Consider the following 21,529-nt stretch of genomic DNA (forward strand, 5'->3'; position numbering starts at 1 on the left):
TGGATTTTGCTCTTTGCATTTTGGCAGCTTGATTGTGAAATAACTGAAACGTCTCTTTGCTGTGCCTTCCTTTTCCAAGTAATTCTCAATGTCTTTTTTTTTTTTTTTTCCAAAATGCAGCAGCATTGGAAATATTTAACAGAAAAATTCATCCCTGTATTACTCAGTATGTTTTCCAGTTTTGACCAAATGGAAATTGTTGGTGATAGGAACAGGAGTACCACGCCTACTTAAGTGTGTAGCATTCATATAGGCTTAGACACTGGAGGCTACAGTCTCTCATGACACATGTAATGGCATTCAGTGCACTGTGAGTTGGTTTTTATTGTTTTTTACACAGACCCAAACCAAAACCAGAGATCTGCCCTTTCACCAGTCCTTCCCTAAAGTGGAATCTGAAGGAGTAGCCCAGGACTGCAAGCTTTTTGCCTGGTGATCCCCATTAGCACCACTCCTCCCATTCCAGCTCCCTCGTGTGGTTTCAGTCCATGATGCTGATCTAGGGCTCACCCCTGTACTGGCCAAGCAGCCAGCATTTCTGATGCACTTCTTGCCTTTGCTCCTTCATCCAGGATGGCCCATGTTCTGGTGGTGATCTGTAGGGTGGCTCCCAAGCCCCTAATTTTCTTTGGAGCTGCTCTTTGCAAGACGCCTACATAGAACTGGAGATCCTTTGCAGGCATTCTGCATGTATTTCCATTTGGTAGCAGTTCATTTTGTCCTTTAACCAGTCTCAGAGGCAGGGAAGTGCTGGCCAGCTCAGAGCAAGCCATGTGATGGGCTCAGCATTGCAGGGGAAGGAAGTTCTTCATCTTCTCTGCCAGTAGGCTGCTTTATTCTCGAAGCTTGAGCCAGCAGTCCATGTAATTTATCATACATATTGACTTTACTCCTTTTGGACCCTGCCTTTCTCTGGAAAAAGGCTGTGTAAGTCTGCAGTGAAACCACAGCAGTTCCAATCAGCTGAGGAGAGCTGATAGGTCTTCATAAGAAGTTAGGTTTTTAAAATCAATCATTTCTTGATGTAGCAATGAAAGCAGTGGATTAACACAGTTAATATGGGTATGTTATAAAATCTGCTGCTTTTTAATAGGGAAAAAGATGGTCTGATTTAGTAGCATTTATACATAATACAAAGAATCAAGCAATATAGAGATAATGGCAACCTTAAATCTACTTTATTTAGTGGTTATTTGGTCTATTCATTTTGTACAGGCCATATAAATGTAGCTTTTGAGTTTTCTTACTGTACGATATTTTAATAGCAATAATTTATTGCTTCCTCTATCTGCAGGATCGGATATTCCTCTAGTCGTAGGAGAAGTTTCTTGCTGGCTTCCAACCAGGCAAATAATCAGATAGTGCGGAGACATAACATTTTGAACTTGTTTTTAAATGGGTTAAAATGAGACACCATTTGCTGGTACTGGCAAGATATTAGATGATCGTGTAAATTCACACCTGAAATAGTATGTTTTAAATAACACTGTTGCTTTTCTTTTTGTTTTTTAAATGTATTCATTTCAAACAAAAACCAGGTAGGGTAGTATATTGAGAACTCAAATGAGTCTCTTATCCTCAATTCACCTTGGACTTCGGGGTTTGTTTTGTTTTGTTTTTGTTGGGCAGAGCTTTTAAAGCTCTGTAGATCCTTCTGGAAAGATGATCACTTTTTGGCCACGGTATCTGGGTAGGTTGGGCTGAGCTATGGCTGGCTCCAGCATGCAGAAGAGGTGACTGGGAGGGGCACAGGGGGCTGCTTGCAAAAGCAGACTCTGTTTGTTTCGAATTACTTTTTGCTTCTACTTTTCCCTTGTCTTAGTATTTCCATCCTGGTTTTAAAATCCCTTCCACAGATTTGTTTTTATATTGCCGAGAACCTTTTAAAATAATTACTGAAACCATAGCAGCCCATCTGAAAGCTTTCTGAGACTTAACACAAAATATGCAGCAGGCCAAACCTCAGAGGGCACAGGCCCTCTTCCAAGCCAGCAAGAACGGATGCTGAGAGCTGCTTTGATGGCTTGTGCAAATGGACACTTTGTCATCCAACTCCCTGCATGTGCGCAGACCCAGTGTACGCTGCACAGCTTCAGAATGCTTCAGGCTTTAAAAGTGATATTTGTTTTTAATAACTGGATGTTAGTTACTACATACATCATATAAGAAAAAAGTTTCCTTTCATAGCTCTTCTCAGAGGAGGATCTATAATAAAATACCAATCATGGTAAATACTTAAAACACTTAAGTATTCAAAGAAATGGTATTATTTTGTATAAATTCATTTATACCTTAATAAGCTGAAAAACTCTGTTTTTAACTTTGTTTTATTTTCAAACTTCCAGCAGTCTCTTTGGGAATTAGAGAAGAATTGCTTTGTAACAAGAGTCTACAAAAAAAGAAAGCTAAACTTTTCACAGTCACATTCTTAAAATAAGCATTTTGATGGCAGATCAGTTGCTATTTTGCAGCCTTTTGCAGGTCAGAGAGATGGAAGTCATATGCAGAATGAGTCCTGATTTAGTATCAAGTCAGTCAGTAAGGCCTGATGTGACTTTCTTTTTGGTTTGTGGTCTGTTTTTTGGTAGGTTTTGGTCCATTGAGGCAGGTGACAAATGTGCCTTGCAGTTTGCTCTCCAGATTCGTGAAGCAGGAGGCCAGCAATGCTGAAAACAAGCGATGACGTTTCTGTGTAGGTTGTGGCTGTGGTCCTTCCCCCTTAGCCATAAGCATCCACAAGATGGTGTTGTGGGAGCCAGCACCACCAACCTTGACTGCTGAGTATGGCATTCCTCAAGTGCATTCCTTATGTGCAAATATGATTCATGACCTCACAAATGATCCCAAGCTGGGGTGTATTCTTAATTGTTAAGTCTGATCATCCCAAACAGCGAAGTTGTAAGGCACAATAGGTCTCATCCAGCCCCCTCTGAAAACTGGCCTGAGTCTTTCCGTTAACTCACAAGTCTAAAATCAGACTCTCCATCTCCACCCATTTTAGAGAAGATTTGAAGTCTCCAGGCTTTGCAGCTTTGAATCACTCAAATTTAGCTCTTGGAATAGAAAAAAATATATATATACTTCTTTTTAATTAAAATCTCTACCAGACCTAGTTGCCTGTTTCTCGCAAAACTGATTTATGAGGCTGGCTACACTGAACAGAGGCTTTTACTGACGGTAATCTGGCTCTGAGGCGGTACTCGTTTTTTTGAGCTGTCTCTGGCTGACTGGGCTGCCTTACATTATGCAGATCTGGGGCTGTGTTTTGTTTTGTTTTTCCCACACTCTGGATGGATCAGTCTTTGATTGCTCCTCTAAGGACAGGTATTCGAGTTACCTTCTAATTCATGTCGACACCTAGATTGTAAAAGCTCTAATGCAGCCTGGCTTGTGTGGTTGTCTTTTCCTGCTGACTGTCCTGGCCACTTAGTGTTTTGTTTGGGCTTTTGATGTGAAATCTGAACTAATCACGCTGTAGTTTTTCAGCATTCTTATAGGAATGTTGCAGTATTTACAGTAGAGTGGGATTGGAAAACAGTGTTCTAAATTCGTTCCATGTGTCTGGCCCTGACGTGCCTCAGATATTTTCCCTTTAGAGGGAGTCACCACTTTAATATTATTTTATAGATGCTGGCTTTTGTAGACCAGTCACAGTTCACTGCAGGTTTAGTAAGAGTTAGCTGATCGTGATAATGAAAACACTTGATATTAAAAAACCCTATTGGAAAACTAAAGCCAATTTAATTCTAGACTTAGGCCTATGAAGGAGTAATAATATAATTTGACAGTGTGAGATCCTTGATCTTTTCCTGTGCGCCTTTGTTATAGTGAAATCCTTTTTACCATTGCCGCCCATCCTTCTGTTGGTCAGAAGAAGATGGCGACTGAGGACAGCTTGGGAACAGCCCTGTAGCTACTGTGCCCTGGGCACGGCAGAGAACACAGCAGAGGTCCTGGAGCCCCTGCCACATAATCTACGCCTTCAGACAGGAGCCTTTTAACCCAGCCTTAGGGCTGACAGGTGGAGAAGCCCCTCACCTTGCGGACACCACTGCAAAGTGGTCCTGTGGCACCTTGTGTGCAACCACAAACAGCTGAAGTCCTCTGGCACCATCCCAGAGCTCATTCACCAAATTTGGTTTCTCTCACTTATTTCTGTGCTGGCTGGAAGTTGCAACAGTTCAGACTAACTCTTAATTCCTGATACTTTTTGGCCTGTTATACCACAAAACAGTGGAGAGGAGGGGGGCAAAAGGTTTTCCAGGCTTCTGTCATTTTGATTCAAATGGCAGAATTTCCTTCTTACTTCACAAAGCAAACAAGTGGTCAGATGTGCAGCAACCTAAAAAATCCAGGACAGAAATAGCTCTGTGTTGTTTGTGCTTGGGTTTGCTCTCTATGTTGCATGTATTTAGATTGAAAGTCAAAATGCAAGGAAGCCAGTGTAAAAAGATGTTATTTTCCCAATGTTAATGTTAGAAAGCTGAGCAACACTGTTTGGTGATGGTATGTCCACAAGTTTGGTGCTGGCAGAAGTCATCCTATTTTTCAAGTGGATAACTTAGCATGGTGCTCTTTTTTACGAGTCAGAGTTAATTGAATTTGGAGGCAATTCTGAAAAGCCTTAACTTCTGAGCCAGACTGTCTATCCTACCTTTAGGCACAAGAGCTTCTTGTGCCTAAAGCCAATAACGTTTCTGGGAGAAAGCTGTGGGCTACAGTGTGAGCATCCTCTGACACCGAGTGATCACTTCTATAGTAATGAGGCATTGGAAAAACCAGCCCCAGCAGAGAGAAGTTCTTAGACTATGTATTAGGAACAGTGTTTTATGAACACAGTGTGTACAAGGAGGAGCAGATGAGGAAGTAGAATGGAGAAAGACATCAGATCCTTGTTCCCTTCTGTTACCTTGTGCCCAGGTGGACAGTGTATCTGTATAGCCTGTGTAGAGCACCAAAACAAGCAACTCTGTCTTTAGGGCTGTGAGCTGAGGCTTACTTACCTCAGGCCTGGGTGAATCCTACATTTGCTGTGGTGGGCAGCATGCCTAGGGTAATGCAGTCTTTTGCATTGTTTCAAACATATGTGCTGGCCAAAAGCTGTTTTGGATGATAGATGCTTGAATGCTGTGGACAGCTGAAGTAAGAGTTCAGATACCAGAAACTTGATCCATAAGCATCACTTTTGCCCAGGAGAGAAGTTGTTTGCTGCTGTGCATTTCTTTATTGAGGGCCTGGGGGGAAAGTCTTCTCTTTTATCAGGAAGGAGTGGGCTGCAAGGTCACAGGTGGCATCCCACAGGCACAAGGCCTGGGGTATGTCCCGTAACTGGAAATGTCCTGGCAGAGTCAGCCCCGCATCCTGCTGGGGGCAGCAGCTGGGTTGTGGATGAACCATGAGCTGATGGTAGAAACCATCTCCCAGAGTCCCAGCAGGCAGAAATATTTCTGTAAGTACTGGCTGAAAGAAGTTCCAGCAGCATGGGCTAGATGGAAGTGACTGCTATTTTGAGAGAGGTATTTTCTGCTATAGTGTATTTGCTTTTAAATTTTCTCAAGTCTTTTCTCAAGTCAACATCCAAACACTTGAAATGATCAAAAGCTTTGCTTTTTTTTCTTCCAAGTAGCAACTGTAGTGGTGTCTGGGGCAGTCCTCCACAGCTCTCCACTGCCAGTGATCTTCCACATATCTTGAAAAATATGTCATTGAGAAGGAAAAAAACTTCTTAAAATACTTGGATTAAAACAACATTCTGACACCGCAGTGGCCTAGTTCTTAGCTGTAATTTTCCATGGATGCAGCCCTGCTGGCTCTTTGCAGCAGAACTCCTGGGTGACAGAGGAGGCCTGCTGTGTACAACTTGCCATAGGCAACAAGCACACAGGGCTGCTCTTGGCATCCTACAGATGTCCTGACATTTGTCCCGGGTAAAATGGGCTTTCTGGAGATGGAATCTCTACAGAATTTCCCTGGGCCTTGTGCATCTTGAGTAATTTCTCCTGTCAGCTTCTCTTTGGACTGTCCAGTTCTCTGTAAGTGGTTGTGAGGGTGAAATGTTGATGCCTCCTCTCCTACCTCAGCTTCCTTTGGGTAGGGTGAGAAAACCGACCTTCTTACACCTTGCGGGCCTGTAAACCCTGTACCATAAGCAGTGCAGTTTCAGTGGAAACTACCCCTAAAGAGCAGAAACACTGAGTGAAAGAAGCATTTCAGGTGTCACTTGCCTCCTTTATCCCAATTAAGAGGAGGAAGAAACAGTCCTTCTATAGAGCTGAGTGGGGAGTGGGTACAAAGCATCCCAGCAGTGTTTCAGTTGCATCTATATGGGGTCACAAAACCCACTGGAGGCTTTGCCAAATTTCTGTGTGTGTGAGTGACAGGCCAGGGAGGCTCTAAATACTCTTCTTCCACCATCTAGGGGAATTCCTCTGCGGTCAGGTAGCTTCACACTGCAATGTGTTTGTTGTCCATGCCGAACACTTTAGGGGGGTTAAAAACATCTGTCTATTTATATGTATCTACAAGTTTCTATTTGTATGGAGCCTGAGTTATTGCTTTAATAAAAAGGAGAGGAAAACATGCTATGTTTTTCAGGTGGTAGTTACTGGCACAATGTTGTGCAGGGTGGGTACCTTTGGCATCCTCTGGAGCTCTCCTTATGCCCATTCCTGCTCTTGCACTCCTGCTGCACAGGACTGCAGTGGGATGTGTGTGCTCTTGGTGTCGGGCCCACTGAAGGCAAGGGGAGGCAGCACGGGATGTGGGTGAATCAAAACAATTCAATAGTTGTGTATTCCTTTAGACAATGGTTCACGACAAAATATTTTTGTCTGTGTGGAGCTGTTTTCCCTCCCCCCCTCCCCCCCCCATGGAAAAACAGTTGTTTTTGTACAATTTCCCAACTGTTTTGTCATGTGATTGGTTTGCTGTCCTTTTTGTGCTTAGAGCTACCTTAGCTTGGTGATCAAGCCTAAATTTTCTCAAATTTACATCTAATTTTTTTTCTTCCGTAAGTGGAAGCAATACATTATGAAAGAACCACATCAATACTGTTTTGGATTTTGAACCCTGTTGCACAGAGGGACAATCAGCATTTAATTGGTGACTGCATATTTTTCCCCCTCGAGTTCTATCTTTTCTGTTTTATTTCTGCAGTTGTTTGTTCCTTCCTCTTTTTCTGCTTGGAAATTAATCATGCAGGAAGCGATTAACCGCAGCGCGCTGTCTGTCTGCCTGTGACTCAGTGCGTGCGAGGGGTGCCTGGACTGCCTTGAAATGGCTGACTACAGGCAAGCCCTGCAGCTGCAGCCCAGTTGTTCACTCTGTGCATCCCACGTAAAATGTCTCTCTTTGGCACTTGTCATGCTCCTGAAGAGATCTCTGAGGTACTAAATTGAACGTGAAATGCCCAGAACTTGTGTTTTGATGTAGTACCTCTTTTACATGTGGGTTGCTTGGTAGGGCAAATGCTCTTTGCCAAATGTGACACACTCTGTTTTTCTCCCGAGCTTTGTGTTGGGTTGTTGTTTTTTATTTTTTTTGGATGCAGTTAGTTCTTATCAAGATATGTTGCATATTGTAATGTTCTCCATCTTTGGAGCCCAGAGGCTGGCATTTTGGGGTAGCTACCTTAATTCTTGCAGCTGCAGTACCATCATTTAAGCCTAATATTTACATACAGTGATGAAAATGAATGCTACTGACTAAAAAATGCACAAGAACATGCGTACTAGGTTTCAAAGTTCTGATGCTCCTTCCAACTTTCTTTTGAGGTGAGTTCTTTTTCAATACCCTGTGGCACTGGTTGTTACAAACAGCTCTGTTGTTAGCAGACTCAGTAGGTAAAATTTATCAGCTCCTATTGCATATGTATTTTATGGTATCAGCAGTTAGCAATTGGAGTTAATGTCTGTTCCTTAGAATAGGCTCTTTCCTACTTGCTGAGTGCAAATAATGAACCCCGAGTCCATTGCTGACACATAAGACAAAAGCCAAAGCTTCCCTCTAGCTGCGGAGTTGTGCTTAGCATCCTTGGACTATGTGCTTTGTGCAAAGCAGTGGTGAATGAAGCAGCAGCAGGACTTGGGTCTAGTAGTGTGCTATGCATAGATGAGTTAGAGCTTCAAAAGCAGCAGGTGCTATTTTTTGCTGCATTTTGAGTTTCTGATGCTCTTGGTTTGTTTTTTTTTCTCAGCAGCAGGAGCAGAGTTGGGGAGGGGCAATAGTAGGAGTGAGGCAGTGTAGTATTGAGTGCATAGAAGCATAAAATATCCCAAGTTGGAAGGGACCTATAAGGATCATTGAGGTTTAAACTAAAATTTGTCAAGCTGGTGTGTCTTACTGTGTGATGGATGCATTATACTTGAGTATGAGCACGTGGGTTTCTGACTAATGCCTTGTTATCTGGTGTTCTGGTTGCTCCTTAGGGAGGTATACACTCTAGGATGTAACAGAAGTCTAGGAATCATGTTTCCTACTTGTGTATAGGAAAGCTGTCTTTTCAGTAGACTCAGGAATGTTTTGAAGAAAGTCCAGTATTTCCATGTTGCACACTGCGCTCCTAAATAAGCAGGTAGGAATACCATGTGTGCTCAGTAGGTCACCCAGTGGAGTCCTCTAAAAGGCATATTCCAGGATGATAAAATTAATATCTTAAATTTAATCACTGCTTTTAGTTTGATATGTACACTGAAAATTACTCTAAATTGTCACATCCATTGCAGCAGATCTTTTCCAAGAAAATATCACTGAAAATAATACAGCTTCAAAGCAAGAGCACTATGTGTAAACAGTTTGAGGCAGGTGCTGCTGAAGTTTGACCTGTCTCAGAAACTTGCCTTATGCCTACAAAATGCCTTTAGCTAGCCCTGCTAGCAGCTGCATCATGGGCTATAGGGCTTGTAAAGTAGCAGCTGGACGATAAGCTGGCCAGTGTGCAGCTGCGTGTCTGCTTCCACCTATGCTGCCAATAAAGCCCTTTGGTACCAGAAGTGCTAGCTGGTGGGCAGCTGGAACTGCAGGCACAGTGAGAGGCATCCTACTCAACAGGACAGAAGTGGAAACTACATACACATTAGAGTAGATCTATAGATACAAGGACTGCTCTGAAAGTAATGCCTCCTCTTTTATTATGTTGGCCCATGATGTCAGAGGCAAATGTCGATGGTATGGCTATAGAGTTTAAACCTTCCCACCAATATCCCATTATATGTTGTTGCCATGTGACAGATGGCAGAGGAAGGGCAGTCTGACAGAAAGGCGTCTGACATGGAAACGCGTATGGAGCAAAGGTGTGGAACTGAATTCCTCCATACAGAAAAAAATGGCACCCACTGACATTCATTGGCGCTTGCTGAACACTTATGGTGACCAACCAGTGGATGTGAGCACAGTGAGGCAGTGGGTGGTGTGTTCCAGCAGTGGTGACAGCAGTGTGAAAGATGAGCCACGTTCTGAATGTGCCGTGCACATTTTTACAAGCACAGCATGCAGGCACTTTCATTACTGGCAAAAAATGCATCATTGATGGTGGTGACTGTGCTGAAAAATAGTATTTGCTCTATCAGAGAGTGTTATTGTGCTCTTTGTATATGTTGTAGTTTCCATAGATATAAATAGGAGGCATTACTTTCAGACTGACTGCATGTGAATGTGTGTACGTGTATCTACACGCATACAAATCTATACAACTATATATAGAAATATATATAGAGAGAGAGATACGTATGTCTTTACTAGTTAATGATATTTCCCTGCAGGAAGGGATGGGAAAGCAGGAGGCACCGGTGCTTTTCTCCTCCTTACCTCCTTTCAAGCAATGTGTCATGGAGGGTTTGGAATGGTAGGATGCTTCCATAGGCAGTCACTTCTCCTTAGAGTGCTCAGGCTTTGAGTGCTACCCTACTCACCCTCTATCACCCCCCAATTTCTTTAGAAACTGACACAAAGCAAAGCAGTGAAGTAAAGGAAGGAGAAAAGAACAGTACAACCATGCGGAAAGCAAAAATTTAACAGACAGGGAGGTAAGCAAGCTATATGTTTGCAAAAATGATGTTTTTTGGAAAGAACACCGTGTAGATGAGCTAGTTGTTTTGCTGCATGCAGGTTTGAGCTGCCTTAAGAAATTAATTTAAAAGTCTGATAAAAAATAAACTTTATCCTCTCTTCTCAAGGAGCTTTCCCTTGGCACATGGAGCACCAATAAGATTCAGGTGGCATTCTGTGGACTGCTTCAGGTTCTTTACACAGCAGTGCAGAGAGCAGCTTCTCATTTTGATCAGTTGAAGGAGTTAAAAGCTTGGTGAAGTAGCTTACTGGCACAGTTACGCTAGAGACAACTGCAGCTGTGAAAAGGCTGTGTTAAGAAACAGGATGGTTGTGGTCTGCTGCAAGAAATAATTTTCCTGTTGACTATTTTTTTAAACAGGAAGTTGAACAAAGCAGCATTAGTCTTAGTTCTTTTAATAGAGTTCAGATTTTAAGTACCGAATTTAGGATAATAAGATGAGGAAAGGATAGGGCTCAGCAGAGTTTTATGTAGGGACTGATTGCTGGGAACACGGAAGTCTGAAATACAAGCAGATTCAGGCAGATCCTGGGAACCTGAAAGCTGTGCCTCTCTGGCGACGCTTCCGTAGGAGAGGTAACTCCTGCAGGGTGAGTGGGTGGGAAACTTGTGTCAGTTTGCAGGGCTTTTGACTGTGGTGTTTGCACAGCGCTGCACAGACTTGGCTTCGCAGTTTCCTCTTTGTCAGTCTATCCGTCCATCAGCTTCCTCTCTGCTCTGCTTGCACTTTCTCAGTAACAGGAAAGAGCAACAGCATCTGAAGCAGGGTAAAATAAAACCTCCCCGCACCAGAGATAGTGGTAATGCCTTGCGTCTGCTCCACACCATGCTGCTCTGAACTCCTTGTCAGCTAGAGTTAGGGGTTATATGATCATTTCCTTTCCAAGCCCCTTTCTCCCTGAAGATTTTAGGCAAAATCCATCAATGTCTCCTTTTAGACAAGCTCTTTTCTAGGAAGGCAGCTCAGCCATTTTTTTGGTATGGGTTTATGTCGGTATTCTAATTCTGTCAAAGTATGAGCATTTGATAGGATACAGCTGTCCTTCAAACCTTTTGTTTTTCAGTATCATGGAGCATGTCAGAGGCACTGCAGACTTTGGCACACCTCAAATGAGAGCTGCAGATGCCATTGTGTTTCATTCAGAACATTTTTCTAGCATTCATTCTAGTTCTTAAGTGTGCTGTAACAAGCATGAAGCTGATTTGGCAGGGAATGCGTTATATAAATGGTTTTATCAAAACTATTTGACTTCAGAAAGTGAGAGATGCATATTCTTGTAACACTGGGGACATTTCATCTCTTGTTGACCTGTCATACACAAATACAAGATGCATAATGGCCGATCGCATCAGGCTCATTGACTTTGACATGGGATGCTCTGCACATCTCCTGCACAAGCTCAGGACTGAGCCTGTCAACAGGTCCCTCAGAGTGAAAGTATTTTTAGGGACAAGCAGCACAGCAAACTACTGAAATGTCACAGCGCCATCAGGAAAACCCCTGAGCTTCCAGTAGGCACAATTCCCTCTAGCTGTGTGCTAAAATGTCACTAAAAGCCCTTGTGACTTGAAAAAAGTCCACAGTGCTTTTCAGTTTCAGTGAGTTTCTACATCCTGCATGTGCCTGTCCTGGAATTACTGGAGTTATGCGTGGGGAAAAAGCAGGGGCCTGGTCTCGGGCAGCGGAGCTGGAGAAGTGGTTTCTGGCTGCCAGGCTTTCCCCTGCACAGCAGCTTGCTTGTTCTTCCTCCTCAGGGGACATGCACAGAGCATGGCTGCATTTGCTGCTTCTGGGTAGGAGGAGGGTATATTCAGAGGTGGTGGTGGAGCCTGGCTACTTCAGAGCAAGCAAGAGGGGATGCATGAGTCTTTCCTAGAGGTCTGCCTTTGTACCCTACCCAGGACAGCGAAGGGGTGTTGTCTTCCAGCAGCTGAAGGATTACAAAAGTTCAACATCTCTTTTTGAGTATGATCCTAAAGGGATGGAGCCTTGTTGAAATAGGGGCTGATAGTTTATCAAAGGAGTTGTCCTGTCATAATTCCACAGGAACAAGATAGTTGGATTAAACAGGGTTCAGTTTTGTAATTTATTGTTGCATGTGACCACTTTACGTTTTTGTGTATTGCCATAGCAAAGAGTATGCAAGAGTTATGTGTGTGTGCACACAACTAGATATGTGTGTCTGAGTTTGCATGGCTGTGGAGGTCATGCAGGGAGCAGAGCACCTATTTAAGGACACAGCTGTTATCCATGCAATTAAACATGAAGTGCTTTTAACAGACTACTTAGTCTTAAAAAAAAAATTAATAGATAAGCCTGCTAGATGCAGGGTGGGTTTGAAGACAGTACTTCCCAAAAGTTACATATTTATTAATCTCTGGTTCTTTGCATTTTGTGTTTTGCTGTACAGATTTCTTAGCAAGGTCAGCTGAAGCTCAGCCTTCCACCATGCCTGTGCCTCCCCCTCCTGCGCCACCACCGCCCCCAACACTGGCCTTGGTAAGTCTTGCGGGAGGTGGATGCACCATATGTGCTGTCCTGTCTTGCTGCTTGTCATGTTGAAAAGGATATGCAGACATACTGATGGATGATGGCGTGTTGGTATCTGCATTTTTTTCCTGCATTTTGTTTATGGTCTATTGATTCATGCAAGAGGGTCCATTGCTTCCATTTCCTTTCAGTGCTCATGTGGGTATCACTAACGGCATTCACTTCTTTCTCCCACACTGGTTGTTTGCCTTGGAGCAAGGATCCTGCGTGGGGAGGCACAGCTTATCTAATTTGGAGGGACTAAAGTCTTTCTCTCTCCTTGCCTTTCCCCAGCCACACACTTTATCTTTCTCCTTTGTCCCTCTCTAACACATACATGACCTGATAGTGAACTGATTCTGAGCACCTGAGGCAAAAATCAATTTCATTTTTTACCTTTTATAAGGATAGATCTTAGCCAGCTAAGCTCCCTCAGCCAGTCTGTGGTATGAAGGTATGAGAACCACTGCTGGCACAGTGCAGTGGGTGAAACTACACTGGACCTGGTTTCAATCAGCCTAAGCTGGAACAGCGCCTGCCCTTGTTGTGTTTGCTCTCCGTCAGGCAGACGAGAAAGAAAAAGTTTCTGGAAGTGCTGTTGTAGAGCACTCAAATGTTTTCATACCAAAGGCCTAGCTGGTTACCCAGATTGACATCAAGGCGGAGTCTTTCCCTCACTGCCCACTGCAAGCAAAATACATGCTCTGTGCTCGGACCCTCCATGGCAGCTCTTACCCACATTCATGAAACTTCTGTAACACTGATCTGATAGGTTAGAAATCTTTTCAGGAACCACCATTTGCTTGAAGAAGTAACCATATATAGGCAGGTGTGTGGACAGAACTCCATCTTTCTTCTGATTTATCCAGAATTTGTATATTTCCAGTTTCACACGTCCATCTTTTTGGATGGTGGATTACGTGTATGCTACCGTAGTGGATTGTTAGAATAGAAATCAAGGTCTAAGGTAACTACCATACTTGATCAGAACCGTATATCTAAAATTTGAAGTTTATTTTACCTCCTCATTTTTAATTTCTTTTTTTTTTTTTTTTTTTTTTTTTTGCAGGCAAATACTGAAAAACCAACTCTGAGCAGGTCAGAACAGGCAGGGCGAAATGCTCTATTGTCTGATATCACCAAAGGAAAAAAGCTAAAGAAGACTGTTACTAATGACAGAAGTGCTCCAATTCTAGACAGTAAGTATGATTCTGCATGGCTGAGCTTGTGTACTTGAATGGTTCTATATTATCTGAATGCAGAAAATTATTTCTCTCTCATCGGTTTGAACTGCCATGGGAAATGCAGGTAAGACAAAATACCCAGAGCTGGTATATTAAAAAAAATAATAAAAATTCTGTTCTTTGAGGATTAAGTGAGCTGAGAAATCAAGTACTGTTTATGAAATGTGGGCATCAGTTTGCTCGCTTACTCTCATAAAGCAATTCTCATTTGCTTTAACCAGAACACTATGGAAACCCTACTAGAAGACCTACTGAGAAGCTGCAGTGGCTCAGGCAGAGAAACTCCCTTCAGTACTGAAGACAGTGGGGAGAATAATGTGCACAAAAATAAGGGCAGCCATGGCATGGCACTATTGGCTTATTAATGGACCCATAGCACTGGAAGCAGTTGGAGCCACAGCCCCAGGCGGGTGCTGCTGTGCTGCACGTTGCCTGACTGCAGACAGAGCAACTCAGGGGTGTTATCTTTTTGTCTGAGCCTCATTGTTCAGCCTGCCAGGCAGTGCTCTGGCACAGCGCAGCAGCTTAACTTGCCTGTGAGGAGGAAAGGTCTCCAGCCGCTGCTGGCTCTCGCTATGCACTATGGCATGTGCTGAGAGGAAGCTGGAAAAGCCCCTGTAGCAAAAATCAGGGAGAGAGAACAGCAGAAGCAGGAGGTAGGCAAGGCCTGCTGTGGTGGTGGCATAGCATTTTTTGCCTAGGGAGAGAAGAGATTTCTACAGACAGATTAACAAATGTGATACAACTCAGTCTGGGTCTGGCCATGCAATTAAAGGCTGGACTGTGATGGGAAGGTGATGAGGAAAGAAGGAAACACCAACAGGCATGTGACCAAATAGGAATTTAGGAAAAGAAATAGGTACAGTCTATCATCAGCCAGATACCTAGCTTTAAACACTTGAGTATCATCTCTGAATGCCAAGTTACATGTTCTAGTTATTCTAATAAGCAAGAGAGAATAAGTTAAGGGGTTTAAAGGAAAGCCAAACAGTAACATTCAAATGATATGGCTTTTTATCTTGTTTACATGAATTAACAAATCATGAAGAAAGACTAAACCATAGTTAGAAGCATTTCTCCAGAGGTTCACACCCTGTGTGAGTCAGAGCTGAACTGAGCTAACATGCTTAAGAACAGAGGGATGATGTGAAACATTCCCCCATGAGGACATTCTTCCTCCTTTTTTCTGTGTGGGACTATTAGAAGTGCTTTTCATCTACAGGTTTTTAATTACTTTATAATCAATGAAACTTTTACCCACCCAAAGTTGTGGAAATCAAGAGGCCAAGAAATTAAGCAACTGGTCCTAAGCCATGTAGCCTGTCATCGGGGAGCTGATCTTCAGAGATATCCCAACCTGTGGGCCTGCTCATTTTGCAGTGATGTTATAAGTAGGGTTCTTCCCTGTATTTATCACTAAAAATGATTTCATGATACTTCTAGTGCCTTGATGCTGTCACAGCAGAAATGTTGAGGAGGGGCGCCAATGGCATTGGACAAAAACTGGAGAGAAAATGGAGACTGATAAAAATAGTTCCTTTATGTTGGGAAAAAAAAAAAAAAAATGGCAGCTAATGATCATCTCTCTGCATTTGTGAGCATAGAGGAAGGTCATCAGTAATTAAATCTCTTCCATGCACTCATCAGAGGTGCCCCCAAGGGAAAGAACACCTCTATCTTCCTCCCTCATTCTTCATTTTCCTTATTTACTGTCCTTCGCTTGGCTTATGGAGTAATGAAGGTGAAGGATAAGAGAGCAATAGTATGAAGAAATGGAAAGCAGCTACACAGATGTTAACAAAGACAACATGATATTCTCAGAGGTTCCATCCATTTTTCAGTTCCAAATTCTCCAGAGTGACTGTTTCTCTGCTTTCCAGTCCTGAGCAGCCAAAAGGAAAGTGATGGCTTAATAAAATTCAATAGCTGTGTTTATTGCTCCACCTCTTCCATGGCACAATAGTGGTAGTGGTGGCTGTGACCTTTTTTCTCCACTTACAAAAGTTGCTGTAATGAAAGAGAATACTTCGTAGGATCAGCCTCGCTTCTCTGCATAACATGGTTTTGTTTTTTTTTCCAACAGAACCCAAGGGAAGCGGTGGAAGTGGCGGTGGCTTTGGAGGAGGTGGCGGTGGCAGCGGTGGGGGTTTTGGTGCTGGTAGCGGTGGTGGTGGCTTCAGTGGTGGTGGACCACCTGGTCTTGGAGGACTTTTTCAAGCAGGAATGCCAAAGCTCAGATCTGCTGCGAGTCGAGATGCTGGTAAGAAAGATCTTGCAATTTCAGTGCAAACAAGTAAATGACACATTACTTATATTAATTACATACCACAACAATAAATTACCTGCTGGGATTGAGAATGCCTTCAGATATCTTAGGCTATCAAGAAATGAAATTTTCATCTTGAATCTTGTTTCATTCTTAATACTAGGTTTTATGAAGAGGAAGTGAGACCCCCACTTTCCACTCCTCCTAATTATTGATGAAAACTAAAGATCTTGGCAGTGTTGAGTGGCTGCCTGTGAAGTAGGATGAGGTCCTGCCTTAGCTGTGGGTGTGCAGGACCAGAGAGGAGCACAAGAGGAATATGGATTATTTCTTCCTTCTGTACCAGGAAAAAGATCAACTTTCCATTTGGAAAGTACATCTGCGTCAGCTCCTCAGGAGTGTGATTTACCACTTAGGGAGTGCATGAGGCATCCCAGCTGGATGCTGCGCGTGCTGCAGTTGGAGGGCACACACTGCGTTCTTCTAGCTGGCAAAACAGCTGCCCCTTCAAACAAAGGAGATCAGGATGTAGCATTTCACACTTGTTGAAGGAGGACTGGACAACAGGGGTCATAAAATATTACAAATCCTGCATATTTTATGGACTAACGTAATTTTTCAGCACATTTGTACAAAACAGTCTCTCGGAGCTGGTATTTTCTATTGTGTCATGGTCTATTTTGGGAACTTGTATTAATGCAAAAGTTCCTGGCACAACGGGACAGTGTTTCTTCAACTGCAAGGCTGGCTGCCTTCTTGCTGACATACACAAGAACACAAGTAGTTCACAGATACTAGAAAGGGCTGCAAAGCCCTTTTGCTGGACAGTTGTTGTTGTTAAATGCCATTTCAAAGCTACAGCTCTTCTTGTTTTTGGGTTTCTGGTATCAAATAGTTGCTCATAACCAGTTCTTCTCTTCCTTCCTGACATTATTGCTTGCTCTGTGAAGGCTGTATACTCATGTTGCCTTGCAGTCACTTGGGTCCCCCACAGGCCATTCCTCATGAGCTGGCAAAACTTAACTACTGTGATGCAGATCCCAAGTAACACTGAGATTGCTGCTGACTGTTCCTGTGGAGCATCCCCAAACACTTGGGCAGCTGTGTTGCTGTGTGAGGAAAGTCCTCTCCATGGGTGCTGATGCCCTCTGTCTGTCTCTCTTCCTGCACAGATGCTGGGACAGCCCGCCCACCTGCACTGCCACCTGGAGCCCGCTCTGCTGCTGCCAAGCCATTCTCAGCACCAAGTGGCCCACCTCGCTTCCCAGGGCCGCCACTGGGGCAGCGGAACCCAGCTGCTGACCCTCAGAGGAGCCGCCTGCCGCCACCCAGGCCTGACGTGGGTTCTAAACCTGAAGCCACACCACCACCAGTGCCCAGCACACCCCGGCCCATTGCCTCCAGTCTGCACGGACGGAATTCAGCACCAGTTCTCAACCGTCAGCCCAGCTTGGGGCCAACACCACCACCATTCCCAGGCAGCCGGGGCACAGGGTCAGCTGGCTCCCTGCGGCAGTCTGGCCCAGGCCCAGCAGCCCCCTACTCGGGCAGACCACCACTGCCACCCACACCCGGTCGCTCACCGTTGGATGAGAAACCACCACCACCACCACCTCCTTCCGGGCACCGACCAACTTCCAGCCGGGACATGGCCCTGCCGCCGCCACCACCGCAGAACAACAAGCCACCTGTACCCGCTTCACCGCGGCCACCCCTTGGTGTCCCTGCTCCCCCGCCACCCCCCAGCAGGCCAGGACCACCCCCTGTGCCCCCTGGTCCTGCCAGCAGTGATGAAATGCCACGACTGCCCCAGAGGAACCTGTCCCTGGTGCCCCCTGCTGCACCCAGCTCTGGGGGTGGCCGCTCCGGCCCCCTGCCACCGCCACCCAGCGAGAGGCCCCCACCGCCCATCAGGGATCCTCCCAGCCGAGCAGGTACGGGGTTGGGGAATGGGGCTGTTGGGTACAAGGGATCCTGCAGTTGAAAAATGAGGGCTTGTGGGCACCACTGTGACTCAAGGAACATTACTGTGCATTCCCAGCTAACTCACAGATCTGGGCAGGTTTTGTGTAGTTGCTGTAACAAAAACAGGGCTGCCCACCAGGTTCTGTACTGACAGGGACCTTTTCTACCCAGCTCCTGTCAGGTGACAACATTCACCTTCCTGAGTCATCCAGCGTGCGTTAATGGCAGTGTTGTCATGAGTGGAAAGCCTGGCCTTCTACGTGTTGGAAGGCACAAACACAGCAAAATACTAATTACTTTAATAGAAGGCTGATCTGACAGTTGTTATACAGGAGGCAGTTGCTGCAGTGTGACTAACCATCATTACCTGCTAGACACAGATTCCAAATGAGACTGAAAATAGCGTTGCCTCCATCAGGTTGTTTCATCACATGTTTTGTCCTCTGACAATCACTGTTTGTAACTTTTAAGAGTTGCACCTCATGACTCTCAGTGCCTGATGGCTTTCTTTGTGGAGCTGGAGGAGCTGAGGTGCAAATGGTCCCCATGACACAATGAAGTTGCACCTCAGTGCACTTGCAGAGGCTGGCACATGGCTGCCTGGCTGCAGGAGTCATCTCACGTTTGTTGGGGGGCACAGAGCAGTGCTACAGAGTACTGCTAAGACTGTTTAGAACTTCTGTGACTGCCTCTGCTCCCACAGGAGGTTCCTGGTCAGCTCTTCTCTGATGCAGATTTTAGTAAATGCACACTACCTTCCTGCTGACTCAATGAGCAGAAAGAAGCTGGAGATATAAATTATAAATGTAAATACTGTTCTGCAATGGTTTGAGGTAGATGATGGGTTTTAGTAAGGTTTAGGGAGAGAAAGCACTCTGGAAGCTTTCCAGTATGTGTCTGTAACTAGATTTCATCAGAACAAGGAAGCATTTAAGAAAATGAACATAATGGTCAATTGCCCAACTACACTAAGCAGAGGTGCTGAGACCTTTGGCCATGTGCAGCCCTCCACACCCTCTGCATGGCCTTTTCCTGTCCAAGCTGTGGATTTCTCTCCGGTCTCAATTTACTGCTGCACTGGGAGCATCACTTTCCTAGCCTGTGTGGGCTCTGCCTTCACGTTGCCCTGCAGAGCTTTTCTGCTTCGCTGTGAAGCTGGGAGTTGGTGAGGTATGGCCTGGCTCCTCAGTTCACAGAGCTCCTGCAGTAACTGCTCATTGAGGCCATTGTGATTTAGAGTGGTTTGATATTGGCTTCATGGGCCAGCACCTCTGCAGAGCTGCTGCAGCTGAGGGGGGCAGGAATACGTGTGCTGAGGTGTGTTTGTGTTTGAATATTCCTGCTCCTCTGACCTCTGCAGGTTGTAGGCTCCCCATCAAGCCCTGGGAGCAGGGAGGTGGAACTGGGGTCTGCTCTTCCCAGGGCCCGAAGTGGTCCACACTATTAGTGGGAGGCCATGGGACATGGGCAACGGTGTAACACCACAGAGCAATTTGGGGCAAACAGCATTTTTGTGCTTGTCTCTATTCTCTCTCCAGGCCCCCTGCCACCACCACCTCCCCTCAGCAGGAATGGAAGCACTTCGAGGGCTTTACCTGCTGCTCCCCAGCTGCCTTCCCGGGCTGGGCTGGAGAACCACAGGGGTGGGCCTCGGCCACCACTTCCCCCGGACCGGCCGGGAACAGGCGCTCCACCACCACCCCCACCACCTTCATCAGCGCTCCGGAATGGCTTCCAGGACTCGGGCGACGGTAAGCTGTGCTCCCAGCTACTTGCCCTCATAGAGGTTTTGTAGCTGCTCTTGGCCTTATCGTGACTAAAAGGGTGGGGCAGAGGATAGAACAGGACTGCAAAACTGTCAGTATAGGCTTTAAAATGTTCCTTTGAAATATAGCCTGAAAAGGAAGAAAGCAAAAAAAAAAGGAAAAAGAAACACTTTTCCATACTTAGCTTTGCTAAAGTGCATGAAGAAGTCCTAAGGGGACTGTACTGGCTGCAATGTGAATTCAATCCATAGCTACACTAAGGCTGTTTGTAAGTCAGAACAAGTTAGATGATTACTCAAAAACTGTAAGCTGAAAGAAAGAGAAGAGGTTGTCAGAATTCAAAGATGTCAAGTTTCGCTCTTCTTGCTGGTGTTATTGAAAAAGTGAGGTTTAAGATCGCTGAGTTTTAAAGATTTATTATGCTTTTCTTTTGGGTTGTTGTCTCTTTGCAAAGGATGGATAAATCTTTTGGTTAATTATGCTAGGCTGAAGCCTAAATGGCTTGCAGGATTCAGAGCCTTCAGTGCCTTTACATGCTGGTTTCTAGTTGTAACCACTGGGAATTAACATATTAAAACTGAATCCCAACAAATAACCTAGTAGGATGCTGGTTCAGTATTCAGCTATCACAGCAGTTTGCAATAGAAGACATGCAAGAAATTTGATATTAGTATCAGTTGATTTTTTCTGAACCTGTATCACACAACCAACAAGTAAAACACATCGTGTTCTGTTTTGTTTTATGTGTTTTTGTCGCTCTTTCAGATGAGTGGGAAAGTAGATTTTCTTTCCATCCTATATCTGATTTGCCACCTCCAGAGCCATATGTACCTGTGAATAGAAGTTACCCCAGTAAACTAGCAAGAAATGAAAACCGAGGTAAGTTTCTTCCGCCTCTGGTTCTGGAATTTAAGCATATCTTTTGTAGAACCAGTGTAGATGGGGAAGAGATTGGCTTCTGAGGTTTCAGAACTTCTCCAAGTGCATTTTTCCCCTCCACCATGTAGAAAATACAGGTTCAAGCCCTTTTGAACTTGTACTACAGAGTGGGATGGGAGGAGGATTGTTTTGTTCCTAAGTTGTGACCTGTATTGTAAGATACTGCTTTGGCCATAACATTCAGCCCCATTCTGCTACAGGCAGCCAGAGCTGCAAAATCCCAGCTTCATCTTTGATTTTTGTTTGTCTGGTTTTGTCCCTGTTACTTCTCTTGGAACTCTCTTCTAGAACTTCTTTCTCATTCCCCATCTAAATCTATGCATGACTCATTTATTTGTGTGCCAAAATTGTCCTTGAGTTTTAGTTTTCTTCCTTGTTGGTGTGTTGAGCCCCTGCTATATTTTTTTTTAAGACAAGTCATACTCTCCTCTCAGCTTTTGGTTTGCTGAGCTCATTATATCAGGAAGTATTACACTCTTCTTCCAGGCTAAATTCTGTTTCTCTGATCATTGATGTTGCTGCTGTATACATTTCAGCCTGATTTCATCTTTTTGGATCAGTGTTACATGCTGTTCCAGTTGAGGTCTCAGGCATTCCATTAGTTAGCGCCATTTGGCCTGGTACACCCAAGGATTAATTCAGTTCTTTCACAATAGGTCAAATCAGTCCTCATAGTTATCCTGTAATCATCTGTACACTCACATGTTTCTCTGTCTGTCTTGTTTCCAAATTATGAGGTTTTGGTGTGGAGCA

The 21,529-nt window shown here is 44.5% G+C and overlaps 1 protein-coding gene across 9 annotated transcripts in view; it reads left to right on the forward strand.

Annotated features, from left to right (window-relative positions):
- WIPF1 (WAS/WASL interacting protein family member 1) overlaps window positions 1–21,529 on the forward strand; it is a 52,775-nt gene that overhangs the window by 26,123 nt on the left and 5,123 nt on the right. For 6 of the 9 annotated variants that reach the window (XM_032445965.1, XM_015868421.2, XM_032445962.1 and 3 more), the window contains exons 3-8: window positions 12,478–12,566; window positions 13,666–13,795; window positions 15,924–16,100; window positions 17,279–18,040; window positions 19,610–19,822; window positions 20,603–20,716. In XM_032445965.1, the coding sequence (XP_032301856.1) occupies window positions 12,516–12,566; window positions 13,666–13,795; window positions 15,924–16,100; window positions 17,279–18,040; window positions 19,610–19,822; window positions 20,603–20,716 (1,447 nt within the window). In that variant the 5' untranslated portion in view covers window positions 12,478–12,515. Of the gene's footprint in view, window positions 1–7,272; window positions 7,773–10,414; window positions 10,657–12,477; window positions 12,567–13,665; window positions 13,796–15,923; window positions 16,101–17,278; window positions 18,041–19,609; window positions 19,823–20,602; window positions 20,717–21,529 lie in introns of those variants that run through there. The other 3 variants (XM_015868424.2, XM_015868423.2, XM_015868422.2) reach the window with 3 other exon arrangements.

This window comes from Coturnix japonica, chromosome 7 (assembly GCF_001577835.2).
Source record: "Coturnix japonica isolate 7356 chromosome 7, Coturnix japonica 2.1, whole genome shotgun sequence".
NCBI lineage: Eukaryota > Metazoa > Chordata > Aves > Galliformes > Phasianidae > Coturnix > Coturnix japonica.